General features: G+C 39.3%; 1 protein-coding gene across 4 annotated transcripts in view; it reads left to right on the top strand.

Annotated features, from left to right (window-relative positions):
• Positions 1-24,933, top strand: part of PRKN (parkin RBR E3 ubiquitin protein ligase) — a 1,377,993-nt gene that overhangs the window by 240,612 nt on the left and 1,112,448 nt on the right. The window contains exons 2-3 of one of the 4 annotated variants that reach the window (XM_054490452.2): positions 1,474-1,478; positions 1,620-1,717. The exons of the other annotated variants lie outside the window; for them this stretch is intronic. Coding sequence (XP_054346427.1) covers positions 1,474-1,478; positions 1,620-1,717 — 103 coding nt within the window. The remainder of the gene's footprint in view (positions 1-1,473; positions 1,479-1,619; positions 1,718-24,933) is intronic. 4 annotated transcript variants of the gene reach the window in all.

Below are 24,933 nucleotides of genomic sequence, written 5' to 3'. Positions count from 1 at the left end.
GAGGAGGAAGTGATACTCAGAGAGGACGCTCAACCATCCAGAGTGACAAGGTAGTCAGTGGCTGTCTGGCCCCACCACCTGTGTTCTTCATTATCATGCTGGATAGCCTCTGAGGAAGTGTGAGTAGAGAGGAGGAAAGGAGGAATGCTGTTCAGCCTGAGCTCTGCTGATCTTGTGATGTAGGGCGCTGCAGCTGAAGGCAACCCACACCTTAGTGGATGTAGGGAAAGCTCCTCAGTGAAGAGTGGATTTGTGGAGACCATGCATCCACACTGGTGGCACTTGCTTTTCAATAATTTTATTGTCGTGGGACATATATGAGTAAAAATGGAAATTCCAAATAGGATCAGGCGCAGGGGTGTTTCCTGAATTTGACCTAAAACATGCATGCCTGGAGATTCTCATTGGTTTAATAAGACAAAGAAAGAAAGTGGAAGAATTATTGGGAATATTCAGCTGAAAGTAACAGGAATTCTTCATTCTATAAACAGCCCTGTGATTTTTGTGGTGTTTAAACTTTGTAAAATCTGGATTTTATCAGGACAAGAGAACAATTGCAGAGGACTAATTCCTAAATATTAGTGAGTGTTTAACCCTCCGCCAAAAAAAAAAAAAAAAAAAAAAAAAGGAAATGGTGGATATAGTGTCTGTGGTTATGTCTGGGAGGTTGTCTAGGCAAAACTCTTCTTTTTGGTGTTAAAATACCCGTTATTTTCATCTAATTTTATTATTTTTTAAAAGTAGAGATGTGGGTCTCACTTTGTTGCTCAGGCTGGTCTGGAACTCCTGGCCTCAAGTGATCCTCCCACCTTGGCCTCCCAAAGTGTTGGGATTAGAGGCGTGAGTCCTCATACCCAGCCAGGCATTATTTTATAAAACAGTTTTGTTAGGTTATTTGTTTGACTGAGGTTTTCAAAAATGTTTTTAAAGAACAAATAATAGTTTTTTCTATGTTGAATTCTTCACTTAAAAAAAAATTCTGGTCCATGAAATTCAAAGGCCTGGGAACCGCCGATTGTAAGAACTTAAATCTATTATGTTAGTGAAGCTTTTTTCCAGGACGTCCTTGTGTAGACTTTATATAATTCTTTGTTCATTTTTCCAGTTTTATGTGCATTCATTTCCTCAGTAAATAAAAGGAATTAATGAGAAAATCATAAAAAGTGATGACAGGGAGCGTAAAAAGCCCCACCACAGATGTGTCCTGCCACGGGTGCAGGCTCTCCTGGGGACAGGCGTGTGCCTGGGAGATACACACAGCCTCAGAAAACCAGTCACTTGGCCTTCCTTCTCAAGGAACAAACTAGAATTGGTGTTTCTATCTCTATTACAAAGTCTTGCCAGCCTGCGTTAGAGAATGAAAACGCAGAGGCTGTCTGGCAAAGTCAACTAACAACCACTCCATAAGGAAGCACTTTCTGCAAAGCTGACCCCAGGAATAACCCTTTAGACACTGGGTGGTCAAGGAAGTAGAGTTCGTATCTTATTAGATTTTAAAGAATTAATCACACTTTCTAGACCTTCTTAGTAGGTGATTATGTGTTTTTTTCCTTAAAATCTACTTTTTTTTTCTTTTTACTTTTTTTTTTTTGAGACTAGAGTCTCACTCTATTGCCCAGGCTGGAGTGCAATGGTACGATCTTGGCTCACTACAACCTCTGCCTCCTAGATTCAAACGATTCTCCTGCCTCAGCCTCCCAAGTAGCTGTGATTTCAGGTATGCACTACCACGCCCGGCTAATTTTTGTGTTTTTAGTAGAGATGGGATTTCACCATGTTGGTCAGGCCGGTCTTGAACTCCTGACCTCAGGTGATCCACCCGCCTCGGCCTCCCAATGTGCTGGGATTACAGGTGTGAGCCACCATGCCCAGCCAAAATCTACTTTTATATGAGAGTACTGATGTGTTTATCTTGTGACATGCTCCATATAGTGTCTTATATGTAAGGAGGCTTTTAAAATAACTTTTGAATATGCAGCCTTATAAAATAGTCTTTCTTGTTGGTAGAAATGTCAAGTAAAACAACTACCATTTGAAAAGGCATTTGATAATACCTATCAGAAATGCAACTGGCCATGTTCTCTGACCCAGAAACTTCACTTCTCATATTCAGTCTCTCACAAATACATGAGCAAGTGTATGGTGGTACATATTCACAGATGCATTATTGTTAATTTTGAAAAACAGAGACAACTGGAATGTCCCCTCAAGGGAGAATGTTTACATAAATTATGATATGCATGTGGTGTGGTACACCATGACACCAAAAGAAAAAAATGTGGTAGAACTGTAGTTCCTTTAATGGAAGGAGTTTTGTGCATTATTGAGTACAAATGGAATTGTAGAACTTTTTGTATGATACCATTTTTGCTTAAGCAGCAGGCTAGATTGATATGTGCAATATATATATCAGTCATACATATTCATACATACGTACATATACATATGTATGAGTAGTAATGCAGCTTTAAGAGCCTGCAAAGTTGTACACCAAAATATTAACAGCACTTTCCCCTGGAGAGTGGAATTAGGAAGGGGTTGGGTGGGGAGGGGAGTCACTTTCATTTTTAAAATGTATGCACTTTTCAAAAATAAAACAATTCATTTTATAATTTAAGAAAAACAAAAGACTGAAATAAACCCCTCTTAATGTCAGATATTAATTTGTTAGCGATTTGTGTGAATGCAACTTAATAGCTACTGACAATCATTTGAAGTAAAACAGGCTTTGCATATGTGATAGAAGATTATGGTTCTTAGGATTTTCTAGCAAGCCTTTAGCTCCTTCAGGTTCTCCAGCCAGACTGAAGATGCAGTGGGTGAGATTCCATTTCTGTCAGTGTGACTGTGGTTCCCTCAAATCTCAATCACCTGTGTGTGTGCACTCCAGTAGGCGACTAACTGAGATTGAACAGGTTGCTCCAAAGGGTAGTTAACTCAGATTAATGTGAACAGTTGTTGGGGTAAACACAAGTGTAGTGGGTGTCAGTACAAAGCAGCTGTCTCCTTGGTGAGTTAAACCACGTGTGGCATCCCAGTACCCTGCTACTGCATCAAATTGAGTTACCAGTTCTGGAGACGAAGATAAATACCAGTGTGCAGGTGGGAGTCAAGTGCTAATTTACTATTTTGAGAAAAACCAATCACATTTATTTTGGCTTTCTGCTGTAACATGTAAGTCTACTTCTGACCTCAAAGGAAATAATTACCTATTTTATAAGTCATTAGTTGTGCTGAGTAGCATTTAAAAAATAGCAGTGTGTCTCATACTACTTTGGTGCTTTCAAAAATAATTGAACAAAGTCACTGTGCCCACATGTTTTAAAAATAAGCTATGCAAACACAATTGTTATCTCTAGCTGAGTTTTAATGCTGTAAGTAAAAAATAATACGTACCATTCCTCTAAAGAATCCTTAGTTGATCATGAGCTTTGAATTGAAGAATATCCCTAAATATCCAATTTTTCTAAGGAAAAAAGAAAAATCCTATTACTTTATTAAAGATATTCCAGTGGGTTAACTACAAAAGTGACAAATGCATGCCCTCAAAACTTGCGTAAGTACTACAAAACTTCTGAAATTATATAAAATGTATTTTTTATGTTATAGAATTTACAATCACATTAATAATTAGTAATGAGATTTGTCTTTGTTTTTCATGATTGTGTAAAGAATATATGCCACAGGCCATAGAAAAACTAGTAAATATGACCACGTTAAAATTAAGAGTTCCCCTAGGGAAAATGATGTAAACAATGTAAAAGTAAAATTGATGAACTGAAGAAAACCATTTAATGTAAATGATAAAAGGGCCAATTTTCTTGAATATGCTAACAGCACTTACAAATAACAAGGAACAAAATGCCCAATAGGCAAATGAGCAAACATGATGAACAGATAGTCACATCACAATGACCAGGACTCCTAAGAAGCTTGCCGGGTCTCACTGCAGCTGAAGAACCGCAAATTAAAAGCACTGTTGATCTCAGTAGGCATGTTTATAGACTTTGATGTACTGTTACTCTCTTGACTCAGAAGGCTCACAAACGTCTCTATGTTAATGTGTCCCAAACAGAATTCTTGTTTTTGTCTTCTTACACCTGCTAAGCTGTTTGTAACTCAGTCATACCCATCTCAACAGATGCCAACATTGTTTATCCAGATACTCAAGCCAAAAGTCAGTCCAGTCTGAGTCCCCTTCCCCCGATCCATTATATCCAGTTACAGTATCAACTGTTGGCTGCATCTTCAGCAGGTATGCAGGGTCTGTCAGCCCCATGGAGACCCCCCTGTTTTGCTACCACCATTCCTGAAGAGGTCTTCCTGCCTTGACACTTATTCCCTGATGAACCGTATTCTTCACCTAATATTCAGGATGATCTTTTTCATCTTACCTTTCAAAACAGGTAATATATTTACATGATTCAAACTTCAAAATTTTCCACTAGGATGTACAGTGAGACATTTCCCACCAACTTCTCTTGCCCAAACAGCCAGTTCCTTTATATTAAGAGGCATTTGATGTTATCATTGCTTTCTTCTTTTTTAGACATACTTTATGCATAGACAACCATATATATCTTTTTAATACAAATGATAAATGATAGCATATTTTTGCAGTGTTTCATTCAGTGGAAATATCTCTACATCAGTACATATGAGCATCAATATTTTTCAAGAATGTATGGTATTCCCTTAAATGAATGGAACACAAGGTATTTAACTTAATTTGTCCCCTATTATTGACATTGAGCTGAATTTTTTTCAGCTTTTGCTGTTATAAGCAATCTTGCAATTAGTAGTTTTATAGACACATCATCTTACATATGTCTAAATATTTCTGTCATATAAACACCTAAAAGTAGAATTGCTGGATCAGAGGGCTTGTGCCTTTCTAATTTTGATAGAGCTGTCCAACTTGTCCTTCTTGGTAGCCTTACCATTGTAGACTGCCTCCAGCAATCTGTGAGATGGCTTGTTTTTCTTCACCCTTTGGAACATCATGTGTTATCAAATATTTAAAATCTTCTTTCCTTTCCCCCCTCCCTCTCTTCCTCTCTCCCTCCTTCCCTACATCCCTTCTTTCCTTCCTTGCCTGCCACCACTGCCTCCTTCACAGAGTTGAATCTGTATCCCAGTCTGATGCTTCTCTCAGCTTCCTACACCTCCCTCCAAATTTTTAAATATATATTTTCTAATTTTAAAAATTTCCATATAGTTAAATTAACTTTTTTGGTGCACAGTTCTATGTGTTTTTACATAGGCATAACTTCTTTTACCTCCACCACACATAAGACACAAAACAATCGCAGCTCCCCAAAGAATCCATCCCTGCTTCCTTCACAGGTGTCTCACCCAATAAATTTCTTGCACATGTCATCAGATCTTGATGTCTGTTTCTCAGAGAGGACCCAGACTCGAATATCATGAGACTGGGTTTTGTGCATATAGCAGATAAATTATCCTTGGGATAGGAGATCACATTGTTTGTCTTCTGGTGATGTGACTTTTTACACTTTGAGTAGCATATATTTATGGAGGCTGTAGTCATTATAATGAGGTATAATCATATAGTCATTATAATCATAGTATAATCATAGAGTCATTTCTGGGTCTTAATGTCTTCAAGTCTTACACATCAGTCAAAAGTTGGGCTGTAACAAATAGAGCTGTCCAACAATGGAATCAGTGCATACCCTCATGCCAGGAGTATTTCCGCTGGACTGCGTCAGTTTGGTATTAGGTATGATGGATAATAAATTTCCACGTTGGAAGGTAGATTGGACAAGATGATCTCTAAGGATCCTTCCATTAGTAAGCCACAAAGATTTTGTGATTTAAAGAGCCTATGCATCTCATTTTAGAGTTGGATTTTGGAGTAGATATTTGTTCTTGTTTGCTTTCTTTTCTCTGCTTTCATTTATCCATTTTACATAGTGTATTTGGTTCATATATTTTTCTTTCATTATTTTTAATATGAAGGCTTTTACAGATAACTGATCAATATTAGATGTCACAAATATTTACTTTTGATTCCAATATTGTTAATATTTCTGTTGTCATTTTTGCTGGTTTTGTTTGTTTATGTAGCTTAATCCTGATGCACTCTCGGTCACACAGTTTTATGAAGATGTAGACTCGTGTTTTGACATATACATAACTCGTCAAAATAGGTTTCCTGGGTGACCTTGGAGGTTCTTGTATGCCTTCAACTGGAATTTCTTCAAGTGCACTTCCTTGTGTAAAAGATGTATTTATGCGATGATGTATTGTTTGGAATACTGCACAAAGTTAGTTTTTTGAGTAGCAGCTGAACGTAAAATAAAAAGTTGTGAAAGTATGAAAAGCCACAGTGTTTTAAATATTTTTATAGTAAAGTCGGTGCCCTGTATCGAGCATGGAGATCATTGAAAAGGATCTTTAAGGAGCCTGGCTTTTTGGACATAACCTAATTGTCCCAAGAGATAAGGTTATCACAGCACTTTTCATTATCTGAGTAAACATAGTTATTCCAGGCAGTGAGTGTTGCCACGGGTTTCTATAACTAGAAGTTTAAGCATGCTGGAAGGTAAGACCCAAAGAAGAAAAGGGGCAAACGCAAATAGGAGTCCACCATGAGACACCACGCCCCCCAGGTTACTCCTTTGGTGTTTTTTCAGTTCGAAATAAATGTTATAATAATTTCAGTCTGAGGATTTTATGTGTGCTAGTAAATCTGAATATTTCCAGAAATAATTGGAAAAGCTTATGTTGGCCCATATAAAGGACACAAACGCAAGAATGTATTTCTTGTTTTGACAGAACATGGTAACTGGATTGATGTTTAATTTATAGTTCTTTGACTTTTAAGATAGTGCTCTGTCATCAGCCGTCATTTGAAAAAAAAAAAATTTCGTGAATCAATGGTGTGATCTAAAATGGCTTAGGACTAATAGATTGGTGGAGCTGCACTCTTCATTTTATGAAAAATGTTTCTGGCACTAATGGCGCACAGCAGCAAATAATGTTCCCTTTTGCATCCCAGTGAGATGCCAAATACCATGCTAGTTAATTTTAATACAAAATGCACAACTCTTAAGAGATAGCATCTGCCTGCCCTTGAATTTCTACTTAATGGAAACATTATACGTTAACAAAAAAATCTGCTTTTTTTTCCCCCACCAATAGTGGTGGAATCTTAGAAAGTGAGTTAACTTTAAGAGGAACCTTAAAATGTATCAGGAACTAGTTTCAGAATAATTAGCTAATAGTATTTACTGATTTTGAAGAGACTTAAGTTTACCTCTCCATGGGCATGAGGATTCTGCAGATAAGAATTTGTGGTCTCGTTATAATTTGGTATCCTTTTTGCTATTATAAATCTGAAGCTGGCTAGATCAATAGGGAATGGGTTATTTTTGAAAGCTTCACTTTGCCATATAGCTGACTACTTAATTCTTTATGTGAGAACATTAATTCTAATAGAATGAAAATCAGTTTAGGCCAGGTGCAGTGGCTCATGCCTGTAATCCCAGCACTTTGAGAGGCTGAGGCGGGCAGATCACTTGAGGTCAGGAGTTTGGGACAAGCTGGCCGACATGGCAAAACCCTGTCTTTACTAAAAATACCAAAAAAAAAAAAAAAAATTAGCTGGGCGTGGTGGTGCACGCCTGTAGTGCCAGCTACTCAGGAGGCTGAGGCAGGAGAATCACTTGAACCCGGGAGGCGGAGGGTGCAGTGAGGTGAGATCGTGCCACCGCACTCCAGGCTGGGTGACAGAGCAAGACTCTGTCTTAAAAAAAAGAACATCAGTTAAAATGCACTGTCTCCTTCCATACTATCTAACAAAAGGGTAATGATTGGATTTAACTTCTTCTTTATGACTTGGTGGCCTCATCATTTGTGGGTTTTGGTTTTTATGATTTGCTAGAGTCAGGGAAGCCCTTGAAGATGGGGTGGGCAGTGTCCTAGGCTGTTTTTCCCCTCGCTAACACAGCAGCAGTCCCTGTCCACTGGTCTCTGGTGGGCTTCACCAGCAGCACTCGGTCCTCCTGGACATTGTTTGGATGACTGCTTTTCAGTCATGTCAACTGGCAAATCCATGGCACAAAGAAGGAGGCTTTTTCCCATGTAATTTTTTCTCCTTCAGAAATAGTTTCTACTTACTTCCATGTCATCTTCTTCCTCTCCTCCCTATTTTTGATGGTCAGTAATTGTCTGTGTCATTCAAATACAGTAAAAGAAAATATACAGCCATGTGCCCCATAACATTTCAGTTAGTGACAGACCACATCTGCAAGGGTGGTCCCATAAGATTGTTACGGAGCTGAACAGCTCCTATTGCCTAGTGATGTCTTCGCCATGGTAACATCCTAGTGCAATGCATTCCTCGTGTGTGTGGTGACCCTGGGATCAACGAGGCTACTACGATGCCAGTTGTGTAAAAGTCCAGCACATACAATTATGTATAGTACACGATTGGAAAAATGACCATATTACTGGTTTATATATTTATAGTTATTTTATAGAAATTATACTTTTTTTTTTTTTTTTTTTTTTTTTGAGACAGAGTCTTGCTCTCTCACCCAGGTTGGAGTGCAGTGGCACAATCTCGGCCCACTGCAACCTCCACCTCCCCGGTTCAAGCGATTCTTCTGCCTCAGCCTCTCAAGTAGCTGGGATTACAGGCATGGGCCACCACACCCAGTGCATTTTTGTATTTTTAGCGGGGTTTCACCACATTGGCCAGGATGGTCTCGATCTCTTGACCTCGTGATCTGCCCGCCTCGACCTCCCAAAGTGCTGAGATTACAGGCGTGAGCCACCGCGCCTGGCTCCTACTAATTATTTTTGAAAACAAAAACAAAAAACAAAACAGATAACTGTAAAACAACCTCAGGCAGGTCCTTCAGCAGGTGTCCAAAAGAAGGCATTGTGATCACAGGACATGACAGCTCCATGTGTGTTATTGTCCCTGAAGACCCTCCAGTGGGACCAGATGTGAGTGGAGGTGGGAGACAGTGATATTGATGATCCTGACCCTCTGTAAGCCCAGGCTACTGTGTGTTTATGTCTTACTTTTTAACAAAAATGTTTTAAAAATAGGCCAGGCATGGTGGCTAAAGCCTGTTATCCCAGCAGTTTAGAAGGCTTAGGTGGGCAGATCACCTGAGATACGGAGTTCAAGACCAGCCTGGCCAACATGGTGAAACCCCATCTCTACTAAAAATACAAGAAAATTAGCTGGCCATGTTGGCATGTGCCTGTAATCACTGCTACTCAGGAGACTGAGGCAGGAGAATCATGTGAACCTGGGATATGGAGGTTTCAGTGAGCCAAGATCACACCACTGCACTCCAGCCCGAGGAACTGAGCACAATCACATCACTGCACTCCAGCCCGGGCAACAGAGCACGACTCCGTTTCAAAAAAAAAAGAAAAAAGTTTTAAAGGTTTTTTTTTGTTTTTGTTTTTGTTTTTAAAAGGCGGAAAACAGCTTATAGGATAAGGATATGAAGAAGGAATACTTTTGTGTAGCTGTGCAGTACATTTGTGTGTTAAACCAGTATTATTAAAAGAGTCAAAAAGTTAAAAAGTTTATAAAGTAAAAAAAGTTATAGTAAGCTAAAGTTAATTTATCACAGAGGAAAGAAAATGTTTTTTCCCTAAATTTAGCGTAGTCTGAGTGTGCAGCATTGATGAAGTCTGTGGTAGTGGACAGTCATGTCCTAGGCCTTCCCATTCACTCGCCACTCGCTCCCTGACTTCCAGTCCTGCAAACTCCATGTTTCCTAGACGAGTGTCCCATTTTTTACCTTTTATACTGTGTTTTTACTTTACTTTTTTGTGTTTATATATACAAATGCTTCCTGTTGTGTTACAGTTGCCTAAGGCATTCAGTAAACATGTTGTGCCGGTTTGTAGTCAAGAGTAGCAAGCTGCCCCATAGAGCCTAGGTGTGGAGTCAGCTGTACCATCTGGGTTTATGTAAGTCCCCTCCGTGATGTTCCCAAAACAAAATCTCCTAACAACACAATTCTTAAAATGTGTCCTCGTTGCTCGGTGACCCGTGACTGTACTTATCTCTTGGTTTCACGGTTGGTTACTCAGGAGGTCACACACACCTGCTTATTAGAATGCTCTTCCTCTTCTCTCTCTCTCTCCAAGCCTAGATTGTTCACTGGCTGTGCAGGAGAGAGAGGCTCCTCACCATTGGAAGCTCTGTGTTAGACGTTTTGTGAAGGGTTTAGTTCAAAGTCTTCCTGTGCGTTTAATGAACAGACATGTGACTTCTGTGGACGTGTTGTTCTCCCTAGTGTTTAAGCGGAGTTTCAGTCACAACAACATTAGAAATCGCGCCTTTGATGTTTACAGCCAGAGTCACTTTCAACAGTGATAACTGTACTTACTCTTTGAAGAACTCTGAGCCGCAGCCTGAATCAGGGAGGTTATATACTAGGCCAGAAAGGGAATATCCAATTGCAGGTCAGTATTAAACCTCTTTTCTCGGAGTAAGCTCTACAGTTGTTCGTAAAATTAAACAAATACATGTGAATGTTTCCTATATGGGAGACTGTGGTAGGTACTAGGGGAAGAAGATCTCACTGTGGATAACCATGTTCGCCCTGTGCTCTAGGACCCTGAGCTTTAGGATCCTGCACTCTAGGACTCTGCACTCTAGTGAGAAAAACGGTTACAGAAGCCAGGAAACAGGACGAGGCTGACAAAGAGTAAAAGATCCTAGTGTTACCAAACAACAGCGGGAGATAGAGCAGGATTTGTAAGAGGGGTATAATTTGAATGGACCTTCCACAGGGTTAGCTTCCTGAATTAGTTAGAGATGCTGTAGGGGAAAGGTTATCCCAGAGAACATGCAATTATGCAGGAGAATATGAAGCATGTCCTAGAAACAAGTTCCTTGTGGCTGGTGTTTGTGGAGTTGCGGAGGCAGCAGCAGAGAGGAGAAGGATGAGAAAAGAGTGTATACTGAAAGGGGAAAGTATAGCAAGAAATAGGTGGAAAAAGGGAATCGTAAAGGACTGTGAACACCTGAAGACTTTGCATTTTGTTCTCAATGAAGGGAGTCACCAAAGATGGTTTCCAACGAAAGGACTAGCAAAATGACCCTGCGTAGCAACTGCATAACTTGACCCTTATAAAGCCAGTAGTTCTGGACATATTCTGTTGATATAAGAGAAGGAGTGCAGATGCTGTCAAAAATGCCAATGGAAACTTGTGCATCAGTGTGTAAGTCACACGTGTGGAAGTTCTAGGAGGTAACGTTCATCAGCGAATTTATTTTCTGATTGCCTGTAGTATCACTGTGAGCAAGAACAGCTGGCCTATACCTGCTTTATTTGAAACCTGAGAGACTATAATTTCCTGGTACCTACCAGGATAGAAGTTGGTGGGCAATGATGAAATACCTTAGATCAGCATTGTAAAAGTATTAAGAAGATAGATTGTACTTTTAAGTGTGGTTTTAGGAAAACAGACACCAAAATTTTCTCTGGTGTATATTCTGGCTTTATTTCATTTTCATTTTTCTTAACTCCCTCAAAGAGTCAAGTGTATTTGCTCAAAAACTGACCTCTTCATTGAGCACAATACTGGAAGTAGAGTAACCATCCAGCTTCACTCAGAGCTGCTGCACTTCAGGTCCCAGGCTAGATTTCAGCTTAGGCAAGAGTCAGAGTTTTACAGCCAGGCACCACAGGCACGATTTTAGAACCTGTTGGCCTTACTCCTCAACTCCTCCATTTATTGCTGTATATTCTAGGGCCAATTAAAGACTCTCTCTACCTTCCCTTTGCTTATGTACACGATGAGGAGAACTCTAGGTGTTCAGGCTTCTTGTGGGTAGTTAAAAATTTGAAAGCACCTGGCGTGCACCTCCACATGAATGATGAGGTTAGAATCGTAATTATCATTATCAGTGTTACTCTTGTGGCTGGGGTATCACGTTTGCTGATCTTCCCTTGTTCATGAGATTGAACCGGGCAAGACCAAGCTTGCACATCACCGTGGCCCATTGGGCTTCCCTGTGCTCGTCCTTTCCTTATTCTGTGCTGCCTGTTTTCTTTTCCACAGTGATCGCTACCCATTGTTTATTTCTGCCCCTTTGTTTCGCTTAAGAAAGACGGCCTATCCAAATGGGATTGAGAAGATTTACTAAACTTTTGTATGAATTTACCCAGTTTATGAGTCTGCAGCGTGACTGTTTGCCACTTTATAGAAATCTTGAGACTAAAAATTTTACATGTACACAGTTGTGAACCCTAACCTCAAAAAGAGTGGGCTGGGCATGGTGGCTCATGCCTGTAATCCCAGCACTTTGGGAGGCCGAGGCGGGTGGATCACCTGAGGTCGGCAGTTTGAGATGAGCCTGACCAACATGGAGAAACCCCGTCTCTACTAAAAATACACAAATAAATAAATAAAAAAAGTAGGGTGTGGTGGTGCATGCCTGTAATCCCAGCTACTCGGGAGGCTGAGGCAGGAGAATCATTTGCACCTGAGAGGCGGAGGTTGCAGTGAGCTGAGATCGCGCCATTGCACTCCAGCCTGGGAAACAAGAGTAAAACTCCGTCTCAAAAAAAAAAAAAAAAAAAAAAAAAAAAAGAGTGGTGTTAGGCCGGGTGCAGTGGCTCATGCCTGTAATCCCAGCACTTTGGGAGGCCAAGGCGGGTGGATCACGAGGTGAGGAGATCGAGACCATCCTGTCCAACGTGGTGAAACCCTGTCTCTACTAAAAATACAAATATTAGCTGGTCATGGTGGTGTGCACCTGTAATCCCAGCTACTTGGGAGGCCGAGGCAGGAGAATCGCTTGAGCCCAGGAGGTGGAGGTTGCAGTGAGCTGAGATTGCGCCACTGCACTCCAGCCTGGCGACAAAGCGAGACTCCGTCTCAAAATAAATAAATAAATAAATAGTGGTGTTTTGTACTTCCAGAGGCGTGACACAGCTAGCCACATTGCACACGCAGCCCTGTGCTTGTGTCTCTTGATGCGTGCACACATACACTTACATGCACACACGTGCAAACACACACACACATACACTCATGCACACACGCACACACTCATGCACACACACATGCACACACGTGCAAACACATGGATACACATGCAAACACATGCTTTAGGGCGTATAGACTGAAAGCTATCCATCACATAATCATTTTTAATATTGCTGATAAAAAGTGGCAAATACTATGAGAAGCATATCAGAAGGTAAATATAATTCCTTGCCTTAAGTTTACTTATGTCTGGAGGGGAAAATAAACAATTCTCAGAAGAATTTTTGTAATTAAAAACTCGATTTCATTTTAAATTTTATTTTGACATTTGTAGAAATAATGACAGTCTCAGCATGTTTTTGTCTCTTCATCTTTTTCCTTCATTCCTTTTGCTGCATCGGACCTCTGATCTCAGGTCTGCCTATACCCCAAAGCCTAGGTCCAGACCAGCACAGGAAATAGGCTATTTTCAGTAGCCTTATCTCTGCTTTGGTTTCTGATCACTTGATATTCAGTCTCTTATCTACAGATCACAAGATCATCTCCCATCAAAACCTGTTCAAAGAATCTAGCAAATCTTTGAATCTTGTAATATGGCTTTCCAAGTAAATTGTTTTATGTTTGCCCTTAAACTTTTCTTTGAGCATAGCTGTTATTAATACTACTTTCAACATTTACATTTAGTAGAATATTTTTAAACATGGGATTTATTGGCAAGAATTTTAATACCTTTTACAACAACTTTCCTGTAATTTCCTGGAAAACCATAAATTTTTACTGTAGGCTTGAATAGATCCATTTTTAACAATTGACACGGGATTTGGTGGGTATATGCTAAAAATTAAGTAACCTAACAAAGAAATATAGTTATTTCTAAAAAAAGCATTCAAATATATTTTCGCAATGTAGGCATTCAACATGTGCAGCAGAGAATTAAATACATGTACGTTACTCTTCCTGACAGATTCTAGAAGTTAGGTGTTTGCAGTGTCCCAGGTGTATTATTGGAAAAGAAGTAAGATGTATTGTGCTGGCGTATCTTCCCTTTGTCGTTCTTAACATTAGTTTAACGTGGATATTCCACCTATGGTTCTATGTTATGTAAGTATTTCTGTACTTTGTTCTCTCAGATAATAAGTCATTTGATTAATATCGTTCCAGCTTCATATAAGTGGCAAAGGGCGTTTCTGTTACTAGTAAAACAAATCAGCTGTCCTGGAATCACCCACGTTACCTTTAATAAGGCACGTTCAAATTAAATTTAAATTTGCTTTATTATGGTAATGGTTGTTGCACCTGAAAGGCTGGTGGGAAATCAGTTATTTTTTCCCCATCATTGTAAAAGAAAAGCTAACCTAAATCTATAATTATAGTGACATTTTTAGTAGGTGAATTCATATTTGATGTTTCAAGAGTAGAGAGTCTTGGTAATCTAGTAGTCTGAGAGTGCAAACTGTGCTCTTTCCACACTTGCCATCAGTTTACGGCTATCAGCTTGGTTCTAGAATTGTCTGCCAATATAGTAGCCATTAGCCACATATGGACAGTCCCAACTGAGTTGTGCTGTAGTTACAAAATATACACCCAATTTCAAAAACTTGGTACAAAAAAAGAATGACCAATATCTTATTAATACTTCCTATATTGATTATTTGTTGAAATCATAATATTTTGCATCTACATAAAATATTAAAATTATATCTGCATATTTTTACTTTTTGTATCATGGCCACCAGAAAATTTAAAATTATACATGTGGCCCACATTGGTGGCTTCACTTGTCCTTCTATTGGGCAGCACTGTTCTAGAAACTATGATATAATAAGGTGCTTAATGTTGGCAAACATAGGGAAATGCATTTGGAGAAAACTGATTCAAAGTGTGTTCACCAGATCACACAACTTAGTGTCATTAAGTCTTCTTCTCTGAAGCCAGTAGTTCATCCTAATGCCTTTACCTAAAATACCAATGAAGTAGGAGACATCATTTGCTTGCAAACAGAAATGAAATTACTTTTCCATCTTTGCTTCACATCATGGTACTTCCATACTTGAAATACTCAGTTGTGGTAAGCATCCTAGCAAAGGGAAAGGCTTAAAATAACTTCAGAGCAGATAACATGACCAAGGCATTAGTATTTTATGAGGATACACTTGTACAAGTTAGGACTTCCTGGGTTGGAAAAAATAAAATTAAGCAACTATGAAGGGGAGAGAATAGGTTTAACCATGCTCTCTTTGAAGGACCTGAGTAGGAAAGACTGATATAAAAATAAGTATGAGAATGTTTTCCTTAATTGAATAACAATGGCCAAGTCACCAAATTCCAAAACACCACAACTATAGGTTTCTGGAGTAGCTGGCTACAATTTTCAGGCCACACACATTTCCAGTATGTTGAATTCTACCTTGTTTTGAACAGCTTTGGAAATATTTGCTCAACTTCTACTAGGATATATATATAGATATATAGATATATAGATATAAAATAAAAGTTTGAGTTTGGAATGCATGTTCTCACTCATAGGTGGGAATTAAACAATGAGAACACTTGGACACAGGGTGGGGAACATCACACACCGGGGCCTGTCGTGGGGTGGGGGGAGGGGGGAGGGATAGCATTGGGAGATATACCTAATGTGAATGACAAGTTAATGGGTGCAGCACACCCACATGGCACGTGTATGCATATGTAACAAACCTGCACATTGTGCCCATGTACCCTAGAACTTAAAGTATAAAAAAATAAAAAGTTTGAGTTTGGAATGTCTTCCTCTATAATGTGACAGAGGTTAAAGTTACAAACAAGTTTTAGGTGTGTTTAGATCAATAAGGATTCATTAAGTGTATCTTCCTAGAGTTTTCCTGTTATTATGTAGTCATTCCATCCACAAAGAGTTCCCTAGTGTCATTGACTTGATGTGCGTCAATCAGTCTGACTGAATGTCAGGAAAGTATTTATTCTCAATGTTCTTATGGACCAGTTGCCCAACAAGGATGCTTATTAAGTGTCATATGATGATTGCGCTATTAGATCTTCTTCAATCTAAGGACAGACCAAAAAGATGGCTGCAATTCCAATTAGGGGACTTTAAAAATCAATTCCAAAAAGACTAGTGTTCTAATAATTTTAGTATTAGAATAAAATGAAAAACTACAAAAGTATTACCAGATTTGGGATAACATATGTCTAAATCTGTATTAGTACATATGCATACATTATTCTGTGAAAGTAACAGAAGTAGATACATCCTTTAGTTTTTGTACTTCTCTGTAAGTTATGAATTCTAATAATGAACTCTTATAATTTTTACTGTGGAAAGTTTTAATGTGTGAAAACTCAGACAGAAAACATTCATATCTAATAGTTTAGTAAATGGCAAAATATATTTTATTAATAATTGCAGTATAAGCAATTAATTGTAAATTGTTTTGCAGTGGTGAGGAGTGGAAGCCACAGATTAGAGAGGAAAGGAGAACATATAGTGGGAATAAAGGCAAAAGGTCTAGTGCAGTTATTGTAACAAATGGCTCTATCTATGATAACTTCCAACTTAAAAATAAAGTGTGGAGGCCAGGCGCGGTGGCTCACGCCTGTAATCCCAGCACTTTGGAAGGCCAAGGCAGGTGGATCACCTGAGGTCAGGAGCTCGAGACCAGCCTGGCCAACATGGTGAAAACCCATCTCTACTAAAAATACAAAAATTAGCTGGGCGTGGTGGCAGGCACCTGTAATCCCAGCTACTCAAGAGGCTGAGGCAGGAGAATTGCTTGAACCCAGGAGGTGGATGTTGCGGTGAGCCGAGATTGTGCCAGTGCACTCCAGCCTGGGTGACGAGCAAAACTCTGTCAATAAATAAATAAATAAAAATAAATAAATAAAAATAAATGAAAATGAAAATAAATGCATAAATAAAAAGTAGAGTGTGGGCTGGGCGTGGTGGCTCATGCCTGTAATTCCAGCACTTTGGGTAGCTGAGGCTGGCGGATCACCTAAGGTCAGCAGTTTGAGACCAGCCTGGCCAACATGGTGAAACCACCCCACCCCATCTCTACTAAAAATACAGAAATTAGTCAGGCATGGTGGTGCACATTTGTAATACCAGTTACTCAGGAGACTGAGGCAGGAGAATGACTTGAACCTGGGAGGTGGAGGTTGCAGTGAGCCAAGATTGCACCACTGCACTCCAGCCTGGGCCGCAGAATGAGATTGCATCTCAAAAAAATAAATAAAATTTAAAAATTAATAAAACAAACAAAATTAAAGTGTGAATGCCTCAGGTGTAGCTTTGCCTCAAACTAGCAGCACGTATCCTCTCAAACCCAAAGATTAGTGTTTTATGCTTGTATTTCATTTTGTCCCAAACCATCTAGAATGTATGCTTCACAAGCATACTTTTTTTTTTGAGACAGAGTTTCGCTTTGTTGCCTAGGCTGGAGTGCAGTGATGCAACCTTGGCTCACTGCAACCTCCACCTCCCAGGTTCAAGCGATTCTCCTGCCTCAGCCTCCCAAGTAGTGCCTGCCACCATGCCCAGCTAATTGTTGTACTTTTAGTGGAGACGGGGTTTCACTATGTTGGCCAGGCTAGTCTTGAACCCCTGACCTCGTGATCTGCCCACCTCAGCCTCCCAAAATGCTGGGCTTCCTTTGCCTAGGTTAGCTGCTGTGTCCATGGTGCCTAAAACAGTGCCTAGCCATAGCAAGCATTGGTTGAATGAATGAAAATGTATCCTTCCTAATTTTTTAGATCCCTTTTCATTATATCATAAAATGCCAAGGACATTGGGTCTAGAAATCTGCTGTCTATGCAGCGTTTAAGTCCTGAGTCTGATGCCTTTGTCCAGAGGATGTCCCAGTGGCCGTGGGAGACCTGTCATTGATACAGAGCTGACTTCCTCACGAGATGCTTCACTTTTGCAGGACAGTGCTGATAGTCAGGCCTTTTTATGGTGAAGCAAAATCTGTCCTCATGTAGTTTCCTAGTCCAATGCCCTAGGATCGTGTAAAACAGGTTTACTATTTCTTCTGCATACCTGCTCTTTGAATATTTATGGACAGTTAGCTCCCTCCTTCTCTACCATTCACCCACACTTTCTTTTTTTAATTTTTTTATTTCCATAGGTTTTTGGTGAACAGGTGGTATTTGGCTACATGAGTAAGTTCTTTAGTAGTGATTTGTGAGATTTTGATGAACCCATCACCCAAGCAGTATACACTGAACCCAGTTTGTAGTCTTTTATCCCTCACCCCCTTCCCATCCTTTCCTGTTGAGTCCCCAGAGTCCATTGTGTCATTCTTAGGCCTTTGCATCTTCCTAGCTTAGCTCCCACTTATGAGTGAGAACATACAATATTTGGTTTTCCATTCCTCAGTTACTTCACTTAGAAGAATCATCTCCATTCCCATCTGGGTTGCTGCAAATGCCATTAATTCATTCCTTTTAATGGCTGAGTTGTGTGTGTGTGTGTGTGTGTGTGTGTGTATATACACACACACACACACACATACATACACACCACAGTTTCTTGATCCACTCATTGATTGATGGGCATTTGGGTTGGTTCCACATTTTTGTAACTGCGAACAGTGCTGCTATAAACATGCATCTGCAAGTACCTTTTCGTAGAATGACTTCCTCTGTCACCCCCCCCCACCCCGCCCCGCTTTCTTAACATTCCACAAATTCTTCATTAGTGTCAGTCTTTTAGCAACACCATTGGCTGTTGCAGCAAGGATCCTCGTTTTCATCTTGACTGCCTCCTCTGAACTTTTCTTATAGTGTGATGCATGCCTTTAAACACAATAGTCTAAGTGTGGTCTGAGCACAGGCTGATTACTTCTTGTAAATACACCAGAAGGTGAAACTAGTTTCTATGATCACTGTATCACAATAGATTTTTATAGAGTACTGTAAATTAAAATCCCTAAGGAATGTTTATGAGTGGATATATTCCATATTGCCCCCATTTTATAAATATGTAGTTGGTATTTTGGATTCATTGGTAGGACCTCATATCTACATTAAATTTCATTTAAAGAATTCATTCCAGCCTTTTAGATAGCTGTCATCTCTTGGATCCTGATTTATTTATTTCTTCTGTTTTTTCCCCTAAGATTCTCATATGATTTTGATAGAAGTATATTCTGTATGTATTCATCCAATATATTAATTTAAAAATAGTGTCAATGGTACAGGGCAGAGATCTGAAATGTTTTACCGGAAGACTTATGCACCCTTCTAGGTAAGAGACCACACTTAATTATTTTATTACTCTAGCCTCAAGCCCAGTGCTTGGCTGGCCGGAGCTGCTCAAGAAATATTTGCTGCATTGAAAGAGCTGTTGAACATGCTTAAGCTCTCTTCATCTAACCACTCTCTAGTACCAAACCCATCAGCTGGGCTACCATCCAATCTGCGTTCCTGCATGTTAAAAACAAGATATAATGAGAGACTTTGCCAAATGCCTTGGTGAAATGTGTGTGTCCTATATTTATGGGATTACTGAATAGTTTAGAAATGATATCCTCTGTTCTGTGCTTGCAAGCCAAATTGCCATATGCTCTTTCCAGCACTGGACAGACGCTGAGTAAATGTCAATCAAATAAATTCATTTTTCTCTCAGTCCAGTTATTATATGCAAATATTAATGAACAAAGATCTTTCTGGGTGCCACTCAGGATACAATAAAAGATTTCAGTTTTGTCATTCACTTCAACATTTGTAGCATGTCTCTTCTGTGCCAGGCATCCTAATTAGTGAGACGAGGAATGCCACCCAAGTGAGGGAGAATGTTCTATTTGTTGATTCAGTTGTTATACATGGAGCAGTTTCCATGTTCCAGGTATTTTATTAGTCCTTGTGAATATACAGAGGCAAAGTCCCTGTCCTGTCGGGGCTTACATTTAACAAAGAGTGAGTTAACAAAGTGGCGATAAGAACCACGGCAGCAGTAAACAAGGTGATGAGAGAGTGGTTCGGGACGCCGCTTAACCAGGGTGGCCACAGGAAGACCTGTGCAGCTGGCATTTGAGACACTCTCCAAAGGCTGCGAATGAGCCGTGGAAACATAGGAGGCAAGAGTGCCCCAGGCAAAGAGAACAACAAGTACCAAGATCTAAGATCCAGCAAGGGGTTGGCTTCTTCCAGACACAGCATAGCGGGAGCTCGGTGGGCAGCGTAGCGGGAGCTCAGTGGGCAGCGTAGCGGGAGCATAACAAGGGGTTGAGGCTGGAGGACAAGTAGGAGCCAGGCTGCGCAGCCCTGTAGGCTGCAGTAAGGAGTGTAGATTTTATCCTGTGAACAATAGAAGGCCATTGAGGCCTTTAAAGTAGGAAGTGACATGAGTTTTTTCTTGTGTCAAAGGATTCCTCTGACTGCCTTTGGGAGTCCTGTTCTGAGAGTATTGCTCTGATTCAAAAGAGAGATAATGGTCACGACAATGCAGATGGAGAGAGGTAGAGAAATCTAATAAATATTTTGGAGATAGAACCAAAGGCTCGATGATAGGGATAAAGGGATACATTGATGACGACCGCTAAATTTTTATCATGAGCTATTCATTCATGGTGCTGTTTCCTCATTCAGTGGAGGCTGGATGAGGAGCGGGTGGAGTGGGGGCAGTCACTGATGTTAAGTAATTTAGGAGAGTGCATGGTAAGTGTTGAATGAATACCTTCCATACTTCATCCATGTGGTATACTACACATTCATTCTTATTTATTGAGCAGCTAGTATGTGCCAAACATTGGGGATAGAGTAGTGAACAAAATGAATAAATCTTGATTTTCGTGATGAATTGTGTTTGATAATGATGAAAGCTGTGGAGAAAAAGGAAGAAGGGAAAAAGGTTAGGGTGTGCCAAGTGAAGGGATTGATTACGTGTGATTTTTAAACAGCACTGTTGAGAGGCCTTCCATAAGAAGTCAACATTTTAGCAAAGACTCATAATACTAATAAATAAACATAATAATAGAATCAAGGGAATCATAATAGTTGGGCTCAGTGTATTTTTCCTAACCAGATTTGCTATTTTCAACCTATTTTTCTTGTAGAAGTTGGGGATAAAACTGGGAGATGACTTACCAGCTGCTTATTTATTGAAACAAGGTAACCAGTGTATATAATATATCCCTAAACGTGCTCTTAGTTACCTTACTTATCAGTGATGAATTACCCAAATCCACCTGGTCTTTAATAAATGGGTAGTGTTAAAAAGAAAAAAAATAAATGGAAAACAAAGAGGATAGTGGTATCTGTTTTACTCTTCAGTAGAAACAGATGCAACAATGGCACATTAAAAAAAAGCAAAAGTGAAATGGGTGTGGTGGCTCATGCCTATAATTCCAGCACTTTGGGAGACCGAGGCAGGAGGATCCTTTGAGCCCAGGCACATGAGACCAGCCTGGGCAACATAGTGAGACTCCCGTCTCTACCAAAAAAAAAAAAAATAAATATTGCCCTGTGTAGTGGCACATGCCTATTGTCCTACTTACTCTTGAGGGTGAGGTGGGAGGATTACTTGAGCCTGGGAGGTCAAGGCTGCAGTGAGCCATGATGGCACCACTGCACTTCAGCCTGGGTGACAGAACGATACCCTGCCTCACCTCCCTCCAAAAACAAGACTTGTCAGCGTCTATTCAAAGTGAATAATATAATGCCTGGGAATAGATTAACATTAAATGTTAGCACACATTACCTATTCCGCAAATGATTGCTTCTGCCTCCTGAAGACAAGGCCAAGTACATTTCACTCCATAACACAGGTTTTAAGGGAAAAAGAGAAAGGCAGTGGAAAGTGTTATTTTCTTGAAGTAATTTATCACAGCTGTTGCCTCCTCAATACATGCATAAACTTCCACATCATCAAAAAGGGTAGTAGCTGTTTCTGCAATCAATCCAGAAATAATAAGCTGGGCATGTTTCTTTATTAACTTCTGTTATAAACATAAAAATATATATCTGCAAGTATGTCAAGGAAAGAAAAATATTGGTGGTTCTGATATTTTCTTTCAACACTTTGTTATTTGGAGTTGTCGTCTTAAGAAATAACATAATAAAAATATTGATATACAAAAATACATTAAGATATATTAGTCACCATATATTCAAGGGTTGCAGATAGGACAAGAGCATGAGTGAGATGTTCTTGAGATAACTTTGTTAAACTCTTAAATATCACAATATACCCTCCTGCATTTAATTTTAGAACATTTACAGGAGCAACTGAAACCTATCAAAGAATTTAGCCAGGATTATATAATTATCATATAATATATTTTCTAAATGTCCGTGTCACTGTGTGTAGATCAAATCAGCATTCAATTTCTTCCCTGCCATTGGCACTTGACATTATTTCTATAATTAAACTAACATTAACACTTCCTATTCTTTCTTGAAATTTCTAAAGAAATTACAACATTTGGCTAAGTAATACCTCCAGAAAAGAATTATTTTGCATTTTGATGTCTTTGGAACAGCTAGGTCATTTGTTTAATCTGCTTCTTCTGACATCCTATTAGAATTTCATTTCTTTGATCAGCATTTTCACTGACACTATTTATGTCTAACATGAAAACACCACAGTATATTGCAGCTTGGAAAATAGTGTTCTCTCTATTAAGTGTTGTGCATCTCTCATAAGAAGAGAAAATTTGGTAAAGCTGAAAGTTTATTCTGTAGGTGGCCACAAACTGAGGTTCTAAAATTGAAGGAAAATAAAGGGTAATATTATAAACAGCAACAAAAGTCAGATGTTAAATATAGTGGTGTAATATAAGAACTAGTTGAGAGATAAGCTAACCCCTTCCTAGAGTTGCATGCAAGCTTGGACAGAGTTGATTTCACCACTTCACTGGTTTTTCTTTAAAATGTTTATAGAAGTGATGCTTGGTAAGACTGGTTAATTGGGAATGAGCTTAAATGTTGAAATGATTGTTGAAGTTTTCACAAGCTCAGGGAGTTTTAGGTAAACATTCTGTCTGTTGGGTGAGCTGTTGCAGAATAGGGATGTGTTACATAGATGCTTGCCCTGAGCACATCACCAGCCATGAGATCACCCTGGCTGTTGATTTTCTTGGTGTTTTTAGTGGAGGAACAAATACATTAATATTTATTAAAAAGGAGGAGAGGGGGACTCTTAAAACTTGTGTTTATAGACAAATTTCTTTCTCTTTTTCTTCTTTTTTTTTTTTTTTGTATTTTTAGTAGAGATGGGATATCACTGTGTTAGCCAGGATGGTCTCGATCTCCTGACTCCGTGATCCACCCACCTAGGCCTCCCAAAGTGCTAGGATTACAGGCATGAGCCACCGCACCCGGCCATTTGTAGACAAATTTCTAATGAAATAGGATGTGACTTTGAAAGTTTGCTCCATTACATATTAGTGCTATATTTTAGGAAAACTTTAGAATTTTTAAAATCAAATTTCAATTTTTCTTTTTTCTTTTCTTTTTTTTTTTTTACTATTATACTTTAAGTTTTAGGGTACATGTGCACAATGTGCAGGTTAGTTACATATGTATACATGTGCCATGCCGGTGTGCTGCACCCATTAACTCGCCATTTAGCATTAGGTATATCTCCTAATGCTATCCCTCCCCCCTCCCCCCACCCCACAACAGTCCCCAGAGTGTGATGTTCCCCTTCTTGTGTCCGTGCGTTCTCATTGTTCAATTCCCATCTATGAGTGAGAACATGCGGTGTTTGGTTTTCAATCCTAGTCTCTGATAAAACAGACTTTAAACCAACAAAGATCAAAAGAGACAAAGAAGGCCATTACATAATGGTAAAGGGATCGATTCAACAAGAAGAGCTAACTATCCTAAATATATATGCACCCAATACAGGAGCACCCAGATTCATAAAGCAAGTCCTGAGTGACCTACAAAGAGACTTAGACTCCCACACAGTAATAATGGGAGACTTTAACACCCCACTGTCAACATTAGACAGATCAACGAGACAAAGTTAACAAGGATATCCAGGAATTGAACTCAGCTCTGCACCAAGTGGACACATCTACAGAACTCTCCACCCCAAATCAACAGAATATACATTTTTTTCAGCACCACACCACACCTATTCCAAAATTGACCACATAGTTGGAAGTAAAGCTCTCCTCAGCAAATGTCAAAGAACAGAAATTATAACAAACTGTCTCTCAGACCACAGTGCAATCAAACTAGAACTCAGGATTAAGAAACTCACTCAAAACCGCTCAACTACATGGACACTGAACAACCTGCTCCTGAATGACTACTGGGTACATAACAAAATGAAGGCAGAAATAAAGATGTTCTTTGAAACCAACGAGAACAAAGACACAACATACCAGAATCTCTGGGACACATTCAAAGCAGTGTGTAGAGGGAAATTTATAGCACTAAATGCCCACAAGAGAAAGTAGGAAAGATCCAAAACTGACACCCTAACATCACAATTAAAAGAACTAGAAAAGCAAGAGCAAACACATTCAAAAGCTAGCAGAAGGCAAGAAATAACTAAGATCAGAGCAGAACTGAAGGAAATAGAGACAAAAAAAACCCTTCAAAAAATTAGTGAATCCAGGAGCTGGTTTTTTGAAAGGATCAACAAAATTGATAGACCGCTAGCAAGACTAATAAAGAAAAAAAGAGAGAAGAATCAAATAGACGCAATAAAAAATGGTAAAGGGGATATCACCACCGATCCCACAGAAATACAAACTACCATCAGAGAATACTACAAACACCTCTACGCAAATAAACTAGAAAATCTAGAAGAAATGGATAAATTCCTCGACATATACATTCTCCCAAGACTAAACCAGGAAGAAGTTGAATCTCTGAATAGATCAGTTTTTCTTTAAGAAAATAAAGGTTATCATAAATGATTAAAACCTTAGAAAAGTGAATGAAATCTTTTCACTTAATTACAGAGGAGTGGCAAAGTTC

This window comes from Pongo pygmaeus, chromosome 5 (genome assembly GCF_028885625.2).
Source record: "Pongo pygmaeus isolate AG05252 chromosome 5, NHGRI_mPonPyg2-v2.0_pri, whole genome shotgun sequence".
Lineage (NCBI taxonomy): Eukaryota > Metazoa > Chordata > Mammalia > Primates > Hominidae > Pongo > Pongo pygmaeus.
Note: the sequence above shows the minus strand (reverse complement) of the source record. Positions and strands in the feature narration are given on the sequence as shown.